The 13997-nt window shown below is 45.0% G+C and overlaps 1 protein-coding gene across 1 annotated transcript; it reads right to left on the bottom strand.

Moving 5' to 3' along the window:
* Positions 1-11447: 11447 nt before the first annotated feature.
* LOC143585343 (uncharacterized) lies at positions 11448-12757 on the bottom strand. The gene is made up of 4 exons (XM_077067156.1): positions 12616-12757; positions 12008-12055; positions 11723-11817; positions 11448-11615 (listed from the first exon to the last, which is right to left on the bottom strand). Exons 1-4 carry the CDS (start codon positions 12740-12742, stop codon positions 11448-11450), a joined length of 438 nt encoding a protein of 145 aa, XP_076923271.1. The 5' UTR covers positions 12743-12757.
* Between the last annotated feature and the right edge of the window lie 1240 nt (positions 12758-13997).

Here is a 13997-nt window from a genome sequence, read left to right as displayed (position 1 = left end):
ATTTTATTTTTTTATTTCAAGAAACAAACTAACTAAAGGATTCATATAATAAAGGAAAATGGGTTTAGTTGTAGCCCATGACTTTCCTTTCAGCTCGTGAATTCGAGTCTCGTCTGTAGCAATTTGTTTATGATGAGGTTTTCCCGATTGTGGATTTGCTCTTGGGTGGGTAGGTCGGTTCACGCGTTCGACAACACCATGATTATCATAATCGTGAGATCAAGTCTCGCCTCACCTATATCAATTTGTTCTGAGTTGACAGAAGAGCCTTTCTCAGTTGCGGGTTTCCTGATGGGTGAATGGACTGGGTCACCACCAGTAGCGGACCCAGGATTTTTTGCCAATGGGGTCCCATATTTTCGGTGTTCAAATTTTTCGGGTCGGTCATTGTTCAGGTCGGGTCGAGGCGAAGAACATAATAAAAAACAATATCATAATAAAACTTTCTTTTCAATCATCACTACCTGAACGGGTCAAAATGGGTCGGGTTGACACATAAACACTTTGTTTTCCCTTTCTTAAACATTTTTGAGATATAACCTAGATCCACCCTTTCATAAGCATGTGTTGAAAACCATTAACTTAAACTAGTGAAAAATAAAACTGATATTTTAAAGTGTTTAAATGTTTCTAAAGAAAACCATGCATAAAGTTGAAAACAATGATATGTATTTTAGAGGTGTTTGAATGTTTCCAAAGTTATCATTGCAACATTAGCAATCAAATGATTGATTAACACTAAAAATTAACACAAAAAACCAAAAACTGAGCCTTGTAAGACTTGAACCCATGACCTTTCAAAGATAAAACAAGGGACTTTCCACCAGACCACATCAACATTAATAGTATGGGTTCCAAGTATTAAATCTTATGGGGTCCTCAAAAAATTTAATATACCGCTTCTAATAAATTTTTAAAAAACATTGGTGTCCCGGGACCCCGATCCACACTATGTGGGTCCGCCCCTGGTCACCACATTATATTCTTAAGATAGAATGATTTTATCAGGGTGATCTAAGATGTCTAGATATTTCTTGTTCAAATAACAAAAAAAAAATAATTATATTAAGTGTTTAAATATAAACAAAAGGTGTATTATTGCCTCTCGAATATAAAAAGCAAATTAAAAAAAATTAATTAATATAATTTGAAATCTATCAAATAAAATTAAACGTATGAAAGGTTTGATTTATAAAATAATATGTAAAGGATAAACATCATACCACTAGACCACTAATCATAAGTGAATTAGAAAAATGGATGAATCTACTTTATTCTGAAGATAGAAATATAACTAAAAGAGTGATAACCTACATGTCTCGCTAGTTTCTCATATCTAATTACGTAAAAATAAGACAATATAGATGGATTAGAATAACTATGTGTAAGAGGTCAGTGTTCAGGAGGCGAGTCTACAACAATTTTGTGTGAAAACGTTGTTCTTCAAGGACGGACGTCTACGAGTGGTGTTGTAAATATAGGTTTTCGAACTACATATCTAAAAATCATAATTATGCTTTTTAACTTCTTAGTGAACTGAACTTAGCATGTGTTAGATTTCTGAAAGTTTGAGTGAACCTTTGGGTTTTCCCCTTCACCGTTAAATATCCATGTCTTTCGAGAGATTTGATGGTGAGAAATCAAGCTTAAACTTAATTCAAAATCTTTTAGTTGAATCAAGCGGAATAGACTTTATAATCGTTTGTAATGTATTGTTTGTTCGTGTGCATATTTGATGAATGTAAATATATATTTTTATTATTTCTTTACTTTTTATATTTAAAATAAACATAACATTTGTTTATAGATAAAACAATTACTTTTAGCATATCTATTATTTTATCTAAATAACCCTTATAATATTGGATTGAGCATATTCAAATCATACTTAGATATATGACTGGTGTCCATTTATCTTTGTGTGTAACCCTATAAGTTCACACAACATTGTCTCATTATATATGTCATTACTTGAACACATCTAACAAGTGCACTACACAGGTTTTTGGCAAAGCCAACCCATTAGACGCGATAAAGCCGATACAAACATTTTACATCATAAAGTAGACGCCTCATATAAAACTTGTCATATTTTCATACTGACTAGGAACTAAGCAGGAAAACTCAAGACCTCTAGGGACTCGTCCCAGACCAGACCATTGGTAGTACAATGTTGACGCAGTATCTTTCACCATGTCTAAGCATGGTGAAGAGGTAGGTCCCAGCAGAGCCCAGTTGGACCCGCAGGACTCACCTTGAAGAGAGACGTCTGCGCAGAAACTAACTGGATCCGCAGGACCCACCATGCTCAGAGACGTGACGTCCTTACGCGCAGTACGCAAGCTGTTCCCGCAGGAAATGCCTCCCAATGGTGAAGTACTCCGCCTGTTCCCGCAGCTGCGGATACAAGCCATCAGGGAAGGCCACCCGCGCAGCAAGGCTACACGCACAAGGCACTTAGCTCTCAAAATAATTCAGTAGTCACCTGAAGGAATGAACAAAGCCGGGAACAATCCCGCACAAAGGCGGGAGGGGGAATACTCCCGCCCAAATGAGCCAGTCCGTACGATACTGGAAGATCTTTTGTACTGTACCTGACGAGGTATGGGCAAAAGATCTGACCAGAGATACGACAGCTCATTGACAACAGTATGGCGAGCAGCATGCTCTTGTACTGTATGTCACTATTAGCCGTTACCTACTCACCAACTCCTATCATACCACGTGCATAGCCTGCAGTTGGTGGAAAAGGAATAGTACACAGCAGGCCTGGTCACTGTCAGCCGCTGCCAACCCACCAACTACCAGCATGGCACGTGCGTAGGCCACAGTTGGTAGAACAGGAATACTATTCAGCCGGCTACACCTTCTTGGAAACCTACCTTCGGCTATAAATACCCCAAATGGTATGATCATCTCATCTTATCTTGTATCTTACATCTTATACATGATATCTGCTCTAGCAATCTCTTAATATACACTTATATTCAAGAGCAATCTAGTCTGATTCTCACGCCGGAGGGTGGTCACAAGGAGGTACCCCCCCCCCCTCTCAGTGACGAGCTCACGGTGTCTGTTTTGCAGGTTATCAGAAGAACCATCTTTGCCGGATCTAACCCCTCGTGGGAAACATCTATTTAACCCCCAGATTATCCGTAATCTGCCCGGGGTTCATTGGTGTTTCTTCATTGGCGCCATCCGTGCATAAAAGCTAGAACTTCATTTCTTTTCAGTTTTTTCAAACTTCTGGAAAGATGGTTAAAGAAACTCCGGTAACCACAACCCCAGCTACTGGGGGGAATACCGGCGACTACACAGTTTTTACGAACACTACCCCGGTTACCCAAGCCGGGGCAAGTGCAGTAAATTTTACGAACACTACCCCAGTTACCCAAGCTGGGGCAAGTGCAGTAAATAATCGCCCACTGGGATTCACCGATACCCAGTTAGAGAGACAACGAACGAGGCTCCCCCGCCAAACACTCGATGAAGTTAAAGCGTGGGCGGAAGCACGTCAAAAAGAATTCCAAGCTGAGTTGGATGAACGCTTACGTTCACTCCAACAGCCTGAGGAATTCGGAGAGTACTTGGACGGTGATTCGGAGGAATCCGATAGTGACGCAAACCCTCGTCATAGGACGAAAAGGAAGCGTAAGGAAACTGACTCCCAACCGAGAAGGCGTTTTGGAGAAACCTTCAAACCAAAAAACGCGGGTGGAAACCCACGTGACTTCTCCAAAACATTTACACCAACTGCTGCAAAGGCGGGAACGTCCAAATTTGCAAGGGACATTGCGGAAGCAATCGTCCCGAAAAGTGCCAAACAGATGTCCAACATCGGCACTTACGATGGTATATCTGATCCAGACGATCATTTGAACAGGTTCATAGCGGGGGCAACCGTCAGTTGTTGGACGGAACCTACGTGGTGTTACATGTTCCAAATGACGCTTGTTGGGGCAGCTAGAGCGTGGTTCGATCGTCTACCGGTCCACCACATCTACGATTGGGAAGACTTCCAGCAGAAATTTAGCCAACACTTCAGCCAACAAAGAAAGTATACCGAAGAGCAATGGACAATCCTCAAATGCATTCGAGAGAAAGATGAATCTTTGCCAGACTTCATCACTCGCTTCAACTCAAAGAAGCTAAGTCTGGGTAATATTAGCGAAGATCTTGTTCGCGCTGCTTTTATCCAGGGCGCGAACGACCCAGAGCTCATCCGCACCTTAACGGGTAAAGATGGCATGCCATCCACATGGGATGCCATCATGACAGCAGCTAAACGCTTTGCGGAAACGGAGAAGCAACTGGGTAGAGATCTCCCCCAGAGCACAAACCTCTACACCCAGAAAACAAGAGAAGACAACGTCCTTACCGCCCGACTAAACAAAAAGCGGAAGCTAGGCATTTGGCAGTCAAGGGTAAACTTTGACACCTCATCCGGCTTGCAACATCAGTTAGGCGGAAGGGATAACGTACAGTCGAACCAGAACTCCAGATGGACGCCACTCACCAAAAGCGTCACCGAGATATTCGCCACTGAGGAGCTCCCATGGCCAAAGGCTCCAATAATCCGACATCGTCACAATGCTGATCGGAGCAAATACTGTGACTTTCACAGGACAAAAGGCCACAACACTGAAGAATGCACAGACGTAAAGGACATCGTCGAAGCATTTGTCAGAGATGGGACGCTCGCACACCTCGTGGCGTAACGAACGCTGAGCAGGCTGATGCGTGTAGAACCCCAGTTGGGGAAAACACGAATAAAATTGCAGCTTCAATGTTGGAGACTACATACTGCGTAAACAACGAGATCCCGAACCAGGTGCATATCGGCTCGATGGCACTCCCATCCCAACAACATGGAAGGGAGCTCAATTACACAGTTTGCATGTAGATCAATTCCAAATTTGTAAAGGCCCAGAGCCACTTCTAATGGAAATGATTCTCCTTAGAACATCGACGCTGATGATTTTACATTTATACTTATGAACTTTCCACACGGATATGCCGGTCTTCACCGCATACATAAGTGTGAAAGAAAGCCGTTGCGTGGGGAAGGCGGCAAAACCCGCATAAACCCAAAAAACGGCAAACCTTCACGCAGGTCAGTTAAAGGTAAAGTTCAGTCATCCCACTAAATGAAAGTGCCGGTCTATCCGCACGAATCATGATAGAGGAAACTTAACACTAACCTATTAACAACCGCGCGTCGAACGGTTAATTTATTCAACACTGATATGCCGGTATTCACCGCATAATTACGTGGAAAGTCGTTGCGTGGGGAAGGCGGCAAAACCCGCATAAACCCAAAAAACGGCAAACCTTCACGCAGGTCAGTCATAGGTAAACTTTGATCATCCCACTAAATGAAAGTGCCGGTCCTAACCGCACAAATTATGATAGAGGAAACCGAACTAACCTATTGACAACCGCGCGTCGAACGGTTAACTTATTCAAAATACTTATAAAATTTCTAACAGAAGGATGAGGAAAACCTCCACGTAGGTCAGATGTAGGTAAAGTTTAGCCATCCTACTAAGTGCAAGTGACGGTCCTACCCGCACAGTCACAAAGGAGGAAGCAAAACTTCAACCTATTATCTACCACGTTCAAAGGTTAACTTATCTAAACACTTAGAAAATTTCTAACAAAAAGATGAGGAAAACCTCCACGCAGGTCAGATATAGGTAAAGTTTAGCCATCCTACTAAGTGCAAGTGACGGTCCTACCCGCACAATCACGAAGGAGGAAGCAAAACTTCAACCTATTATCTACCACGTTCAAAGGTTAACTTATTCTAAACACTTAGAAAATTTCTAACAAAAAGATGAGGAACACCTCCACGCAGGTCAGATATAGGTAAAGTTTAGCCATCCTACTAAGTGCAAGTGGCGGTCCTACCCGCACAATCACAAAGGAGGAAGCAAAACTTCAACCTATTATCTACCACGTTCAAAGGTTAACTTATTCTAAACACTTGGAAAATTGCTAATTTAAACTAAAGTATGCATGAGCAAGTCATATAACGTTTATAAAGCAAGTCATCCAGTGAAAGTAGCGGTCTTACCCGCACAAAGATTTATATTTCATAATATTCATTACAAGAATGGTCGGGTAACTACCCGCCTACAAGAATATAAATCTATACAAGCTAAACCTATCCTAACAGTGGGAGGGGATCTTCAGGATCAAGCTTCAGGACCACTTCCACTTGGACCAGCACCATCAGTAGAGCGTGGCGGTTCAAGGAAAGCTTTAAGGATAGCTAGCCCATCATCAGCAGCAGCAACTTCGTTCACCTTCTCCACAACCGGATGCGGGAAGGCGGCATACTGATTCACTGCTTGGTCATATACAGCTTCAGTATCAACATCATATAAAGGGAAGTTGGAAGGCGGGATGCCTTTCTCAACGAACCCTAGACCAAGCAGGAAGCCGGCCTTTTCCCCATCCTAGTGAGAAGCGTTGAGGGCTGCGCTCATGGCATCGTCGTATGATGTGTCCGTGAAGACTCGATGCACAACCTACAAAAAAAATATACAAGTATCAAAACCTTTTCTATTTACAAAGAAAAGCGTGAAGACATTATGAAGCTAAGCTTACCTGCGACAACGCTTCTCGAAGAAGCCATTCCTTGGTAACCAGAGCTTCCTGGAGGGCAGCTTGAGCTTGGTTACGGGCGCGTTCGGCTTCACTTTTGTTGAGGTTGGCAAGCAACACTTCTTTAGCCGCAGCCTCTTCAACGCCCTTTAGCTTCCGCTCAGTATGGTCAAGCACCCCCCTCTGGTCCAAGATCTCTTGGAGCTTCTTAGCGTCTTCCATCGCCAAGGCATCATGAGCCTGTTGGAGCGCCTCTAGTTTGGCTTTAAGTTCCTCATTCTCGAGGCGTAGAGGCTCAGCAACAGCTTCAGCCTTGGTGGCCCTCTCGGTTGCGTTCCGTGAGGTTTCCTTAGCCAGCCGAAGCTGTTCGTTAACAGCTTGGGCAGCCTTGGAACGGGCCTCGAGCCGGGCCTGAACTTCAACCTCGAGGGCCTTGAAGGCCTTCTCCTTTTCCGCAGCCACTGCGGCAAGCCTCTTGTTCTCCTCCCGGACAGCCCGCGCCTGAGCTACTTCTTGGATGCGAGCTGCTTTTAACTTGTCGTTTTCACGACAAAGCAGCTCGACGCGCGGCTGCATCCGGGCCAGGAGAATCCGCAGCTCATTGGTTAGCCTACCCTCCTGGTAGCTAGCCATTGCTTCCCCCAACGCACCACTGGGAGCTGCGTGACGAGCCCACTCCACGCACTCCACAGGCGTGCGAAGGGTTGTTCTTCGGCGGATGTTCCAGCGTGGAACATACACTTCATTGGAATCCGACACTGCAAAAAACAAAAAGCAGTTAGGAAAAGATGATATATATAAAAAAAAAAAAAAGGCCAAAAGAACCCTACGCACCTGTAGGGTCGACAACAGGCCGATAGCCGCCAAACCCATCACCTGAACCCAAGGGAAATCCATCCAAGAGGTCAGGCAGATGGGAAGGAGGCAGAGGTTGGCGAGAAGCCCCAAGCATACCTGAAGGATCGGCTGTAGCTGCCGACGTCGGAGGCATGGAGGCCGCCGCGGTAGAAACCAACGGAGGTGAACTCACCGGAGGTGAACTCACAACCGTGGTCGCCGCTGCGGAAGTACCCACAGAAATAGTCACCGCCGGCTCAGTAACAGATTCAGTAAATATGGCACTGACAGCCGGCGGAGATGTCATCGCAGTTGGAACAGTTGGCTCGACTGGGTGAGCAACTGAACCAACAACTGAAGCAGGCGCAGCCGCCTGGGTCATCGCCTCAGGTAGGTTGACCAAACCTACCGTCATGGGTCCGGAGGTGCTCCTCCCCGCTCCACCCTGGAATGCGGTAGCATCCACGCCTGCACAAAGAAGATATAAGTATAATGGCGGAAAGATATGAAGTTAAAAAGTAAAGTTTGTACTTACGGGTTTTCTTGAGCCTAAAAGTGCGAACAGGCGGGGACGAACCCGATGGAGCCGGCCGCTTCACGCCGCTCACCGTCGTTGTCCTGGGCTGCTCGGAGGTGACGGTCGTCTCAGCCTCCGGAGCAGTGGTCTTATCACCACCAGGGTTCCCCGCCACCTCCTCGCTCTCGGTCTCTGAATCAGACCGAGGCACCGGATCGGCAGTGGAGGCAACCTTCGCCTTCCCCTTCCCGCCGGCAGCCTTCTTCTTCCGCACCAACGGAGGACCATCTGCGGATTCCTCATCAGAACACAAGATTAGAGGAATTCCAGCAGAGGTTTCAGCATTGAGGGGTCGAGGGTTGAATAACTCCTTACCTGGCCGCCTGGCGCTCAGGATCTCGTGGCCTGGCGGGTAGACCTCCACGAACCGATCCGCCGTCTGTTCAAGGATGGGCAACTCGTTCTCATCTAGAGCACGAGTACCCATCCGAGCGGGACTATCAGCCTCCCGCGGATGCAGGAGCGACTGCAAGTCGTTCCCCTCTGAAATAAAAGAAACAAACAGTTAGAAGACAAACCTATATAAACAAAGAAGACAGAGCATACCGTAAGGGACAGAGTTCAAACCGTATTCGAGGATGATGGGAACCTGTGACTCCTCCTTCCACACCCGGCTCATCCCAAGCATCACCATCCCAGACTCCGCAAAGCGGTATAACCGGAGTCTGGACCCGGGAGATCTTGGCGAACCACTCCGCCTCCTGGTAGTTGAGGGCGTGAAGGGCGGGGAGTGCTCTCCTATTCTTAAAGGTCATCGCAAAGGAGATGACGCGAGCGGAGATATAAAAAAAACTCACGCTTCCACGACCGAAGACTGCGCTCGGTAGCGCAGATCTTCAACCCCTTGATCCGATTGACCAAGGTGTACCACCCCTTGATGCACCTCCAAGAATAGAAGGTCATCAACCGGTCAACATGGGGCTCCACGCCCAGAATGAGGCACACCCACTCAAAGTGGCGGATCTTGGCGATCGCCATCGGGTGTACCTCCGCCAGATGCACGCCGTGCCTCTCCAAGACACGGTATACAAACTTCGTCAATGGGAACCTGAGATTCCCATAAACGAAGAATGCAGCGTACACCCCTATCTTGCCCTTGGGGGCATCGTACACCGTCTGGTGTGGCTCCGGAAACTCAGGCTCGAACGGCTCGAGCATGAACTTCCGGACGACGTACCCATAGAGGTCGGCCGGAAGAGCACACTGGCATTCGCCAGCAGTGCTCTTATCGTCTTTATCAGACGTAGACGTCGGGATCTCAACGTGCACGTCAGATTCTTCGGCAGCAGCTTCAAAATCGTGAGTAGAAGACATGGTTTGGAAGTAAAGAAGAGTGATTTCAGGAAAATGCTTGGCAGAAAGTATTCGCCGGAAATCGTTTACAAGAAGAGGAGTGAGTGTGAATTACAAAGGACCCTCTCCCCCTTTATATACTCATCGCAATTAATGCGATGAATTTAATGCGGAAAAGAGAGAAATCGCAGGTGCAATGAAACACGTGGCAAAGTGCAAGCTGGCAACAGCTGTTGAAAGGACGCGTGCCATTAATTTCGCGGCCACGCTCCCGAAAAATCGCACCCACGCGCCTGAAAAAGCGTCTGGAATGACCATGTACTGTCACGTCGCCATAACTTCCTGCACGTCCTGACACAGTCAGAAGAAACCGTCGGACGACGTTTCAACAGTTTGGACTGTTCTTATCCTTTCACCAACTCTTCGAATTTCAAAATTTCAAAAAGATTCAAAAGTAAGCGGGAAAATACCCCTTACCTTGGCAACCAAGTAACTATAAGACAGGTGCGAGTACAGTGTTAAGGCAAAACCCTTCACATACTTAGCACCTGCAGGGAATTGAAGCCAAGAATACCTCAGCGACCAACTAACTATAAGACGGGTGCAGGTACAGTGTTAAGGCAAAACCCTTCACATACTTAGCACCAGCAGGGAATTGACGCCAGGAATACCTTGGAAGTAAAGTAACCGTAAGACGAGTGCGGGTACAGTGTCAAGGCAAAACCCTTCACATACCTAGCGCTCCGCAGGGAATTGAGACCAAGGATCTTCTGGGCAATGCTTGCGGAAACGGGAATAACATCCCCGCATAGCGGGAACGTCGAGAACTACATTGTTTGAAGCTTCAAGATGGAATTGGTGGTTTTAACATAATTGATCACTATGTTCAAAACTACCAAAACCTCATGGAGAATCCACATAAGTGGGACTCAACGCTCCTGACTTGCGAGGAGGTTACAGACCTACACGCATCATACCCAAAGATCAAGCAGGAAAGTCGTGAATTTCTGCAAGTGACATTAGGACTTCCGCGGGAAGAATCCCCATGGAAAACCTTAAAACTAAACCCTTTTCAAAAACCCTTTGCTTAAGTCCAAAAGTTCACCTCACTTATTAAACATTCATGAGAAGAACATTGGACTGGGGGGACTTGAAGAGGTAGGTCCCAGCAGAGCCCAGTTGGACCCGCAGGACTCACCTTGAAGAGAGACGTCTGCGCAGAAACCAACTGGATCCGCAGGACCCACCATGCTCAGAGACGTGACGTCCTTACGCGCAGTACGCAAGCTGTTCCCGCAGGAAATGCCTCCCAATGGTGAAGTACTCCGCCTGTTCCCGCAGCTGCGGATAAAAGCCATCAGGGAAGGCCACCCGCGCAGCAAGGCTACACGCACAAGGCATTTAGCTCTCAAAATAATTCAGTAGTCACCTGAAGGAATGAGCAAAGCCGGGAACAATCCCGCACAAAGGCGGGAGGGGGAATACTCCCGCCCAAATGAGCCAGTCCGTACGATACTGGAAGATCTTTTGTACTGTACCTGACGAGGTATGGGCAAAAGATCTGACCAGAGATACGACAGCTCATTGACAACAGTATGGCGAGCAGCATGCTCTTGTACTGTATGTCACTATTAGCCGCTACCTACTCACCAACTCCTGTCATACCACGTGCATAGCCTGCAGTTGGTGGAAAAGGAATAGTACACAGCAGGTCTGGTCACTGTCTGCCGCTGCCTACCCACCAACTACCAGCATGGCACGTGCGTAGGCCACAGTTGGTAGAACAGGAATACTATTCAGCCGGCTACACCTTCTTGGAAACCTACCTTCGGCTATAAATACCCCAAATGGTATGATCATCTTATCTTATCTTGTATCTTACATCTTATACCTGATATCTGCTCTAGCAATCTCTTAATATACACTTATATTCAAGAGCAATCTAGTCTGATTCTCACGCCGGAGGGTGGTCACAAGGAGGTACCCCCCCCTCCCTTCTCAGTGACGAGCTCACGGTGTCTGTTTTGCAGGTTATCAGAAGAACCATCTTTGCCGGATCTAACCCCTCGTGGGAAACATCTATTTAACCCCCAGATTATCCGTAATCTGCCCGGGGTTCATTAGTGTTTCTTCACATGGCCCGTGTGAATCTCTGTACCTTGCAACTAATAAATCTTGAAGCAAACAGCCTAACTGTTACCCAGGTAAGGAGTGCATAGGAGGGTAAGTCTTCGAGCCGTGTTATGTTTTCTTCCAGAAGTTCTCTTTCAAGTTGATGCCGGGTCGATTTCATCACCGCCTGTGTTAGACGAAAAAAGGACAAAACTTGCCCATTAATTATTTATAATTATCTCTTTTAAAATGGACAAGTAATATATGATTATTGTGTGATAGAAGAGTACATACGTTGAAATCCATGTAAGATGCGCGCATAGTAAGCCATTGATGATCCATTAACTTGAACGTGATGCAGTACAGGAGATCAAATGCTGATTCGTTATCTGTCCGTTAAATAGAAAAGCACACAATAAATAAACTACAAAGAAAAGAGAACCTGTAAATAACAAATTTGGGTTGTGTATTCTACAATGGATCAAATGGGTCAAAAATGTATAAAACCTCATAAATGTTTTTAAAATAAACACGATTACTGTTGTAATTATATAGTTGTTATATTGACATAAAGTATACCTGAAAGAAACTTCAAGAAGGTTGCTCCAACCAAAGTACGAGGTTTTACTGCACATAGGAAACACTATTATCTCACAAAAGAATAGAACTCATGAACACCACTTTAGAATTATCTTTATTTCATCTCTTTTTCTCCATCTAAAAACCAAATGTATAAAAAGAAACCCATATTTATAAAAGATATAACTGGCAAGGTCATTTTAGGTAGGAACTAGATATAGAATTAGAAACTTAAATATATATAAAAGAACAGAGTGAACTAGATTTTTTTATAAATGTGATAACCCGTCACCAGAAAACTCATGGGCCCCACCAACACCCCTGCTAGGGTGTGTAACAACTAACAAGCCGAGCCGCTTGTGAGCTACTCGAGATCGTCTCGTTAAAAACTCGAATCGAGCCGAGCTTAAACGAGCTTGAGCCCTCTTAAATTAAAACGAGCCAAAATTGAGCCTAAACAAGCTCGGGCTCGGCTCGACTCGTTTATACCCTAACTAATGGGACCAGGTAAACACGACTTCTTGTTTAAATGGCAAAAAAAAGTGAATTTTTAGCAATTTCTTGTCGTTTTGACTTTTGACCATATGCACAATTTTCATTTATCCAACCTGCTTCTAGATCCAGCATCTGGATAAGCATGAATGTGATATTAACACCAGCTACAGCAAAAGGGTATTCCCACATGGACCGATCACCCTCCTGCTTTCTAAGAAGATCTTGAAACGATTTCTGCATAAAACATAGTAATTAACACCAAATAAATAAATCAAAAGCCATTACATGTACTTAAATAGACTGCTACAAACACCTAGTAACATGCTTATTTTCATACTTTCTCACCAAAGTTTATTTCTTTCGGTAAAACATGTGAGCCTTGTTGTGATAAACAACTCTAAACTTAGCATAGGGTGAGGAAGTTAAACCGTTAATTATATATGTTCAATGTAAAATGTTGTTGGTGTTTGCTTGGAATGGTAGTTAAACCATAGGTATAATGGAAAGAATGCGGTATGAATTACTCGAGCGTTCTCATATTTACCACATTATATATTATATAACGTAGTTCTCATACTTTAACATTGCATTATATAAAAGACAGAATTACAGAAATTGTCATTTATCTTTACCTCAAATTTCACTTGTGGTCCTTTATCTTCAAAAGTGATGTTTTTGTCCTTTACGTTTCATAATCCAACAACGTTTATCCTTTAGCCCTAACTCTGTTAAATTTCATCATTAAGTTGGGTCATGTGCAGCTCATGTGAGGGCATAACAGTAATATAACCCCTTTTTTAATATTCTTTTATACTTTTAAAACAAATAAAATTAAAATATATACATTCATATTATATATTATATTACACATACTTTAATCAATTAATGATGTTGCTTAATGGTAGAGTACTCAATTTATTAGTGAGAGGTAGGGGTTCAAACCTCACTATCACCAATTTAGGTGGGAGATATGAGGGATGACCCTGGCTTGCCAGGGTTCGAGTCCTAATCTCACCTGGTTTTACCGGCTCCTCGCTGTCGTGTCGTTTGGCGGGCGAGGGGGTCAGGTTTTATTCGGGGAATCCCTCAATAGGTGGACTGCTAGGGGCTCAGTCCGTCCGGACTCGTGGCCGGCTCGGGCAACCTTTAGCCATTGGGGGCCGGGTACGGAGTACCCGGCGTTACTTAGTTGGTCGTTCCAAAAAAAAAATCCAGAACACAAAACCCACCCCACCATCTCCCACCTCCACTACATCCAACAACAACACCACCGGCCACCACAACTGTAGCCACCACCATCATCGACGACCATGGCAAGGAAGCTTGAACGGATGGCAACGAGGCTGAATCGGATGGCAAGGAAGCGTGAACAGAATCTTTTAATGCAAAACCTACTGGCGGCAGCGGCGGGTAAGGTTCTGCTGTGCGCTGCTTTTCCGGCAAAAGCTGTGCAACTTTGGCATTTTTCAATTGATGCTTGTGCATACACCACACC

This window comes from Bidens hawaiensis, unplaced genomic scaffold, assembly GCF_021521415.1.
Source record: "Bidens hawaiensis isolate Kalapana, Puna unplaced genomic scaffold, B.hawaiensis_p1.1 tig00033821_1, whole genome shotgun sequence".
Taxonomy (NCBI): domain Eukaryota; kingdom Viridiplantae; phylum Streptophyta; class Magnoliopsida; order Asterales; family Asteraceae; genus Bidens; species Bidens hawaiensis.
This window is presented reverse-complemented; position numbering and strand designations above follow the sequence as displayed.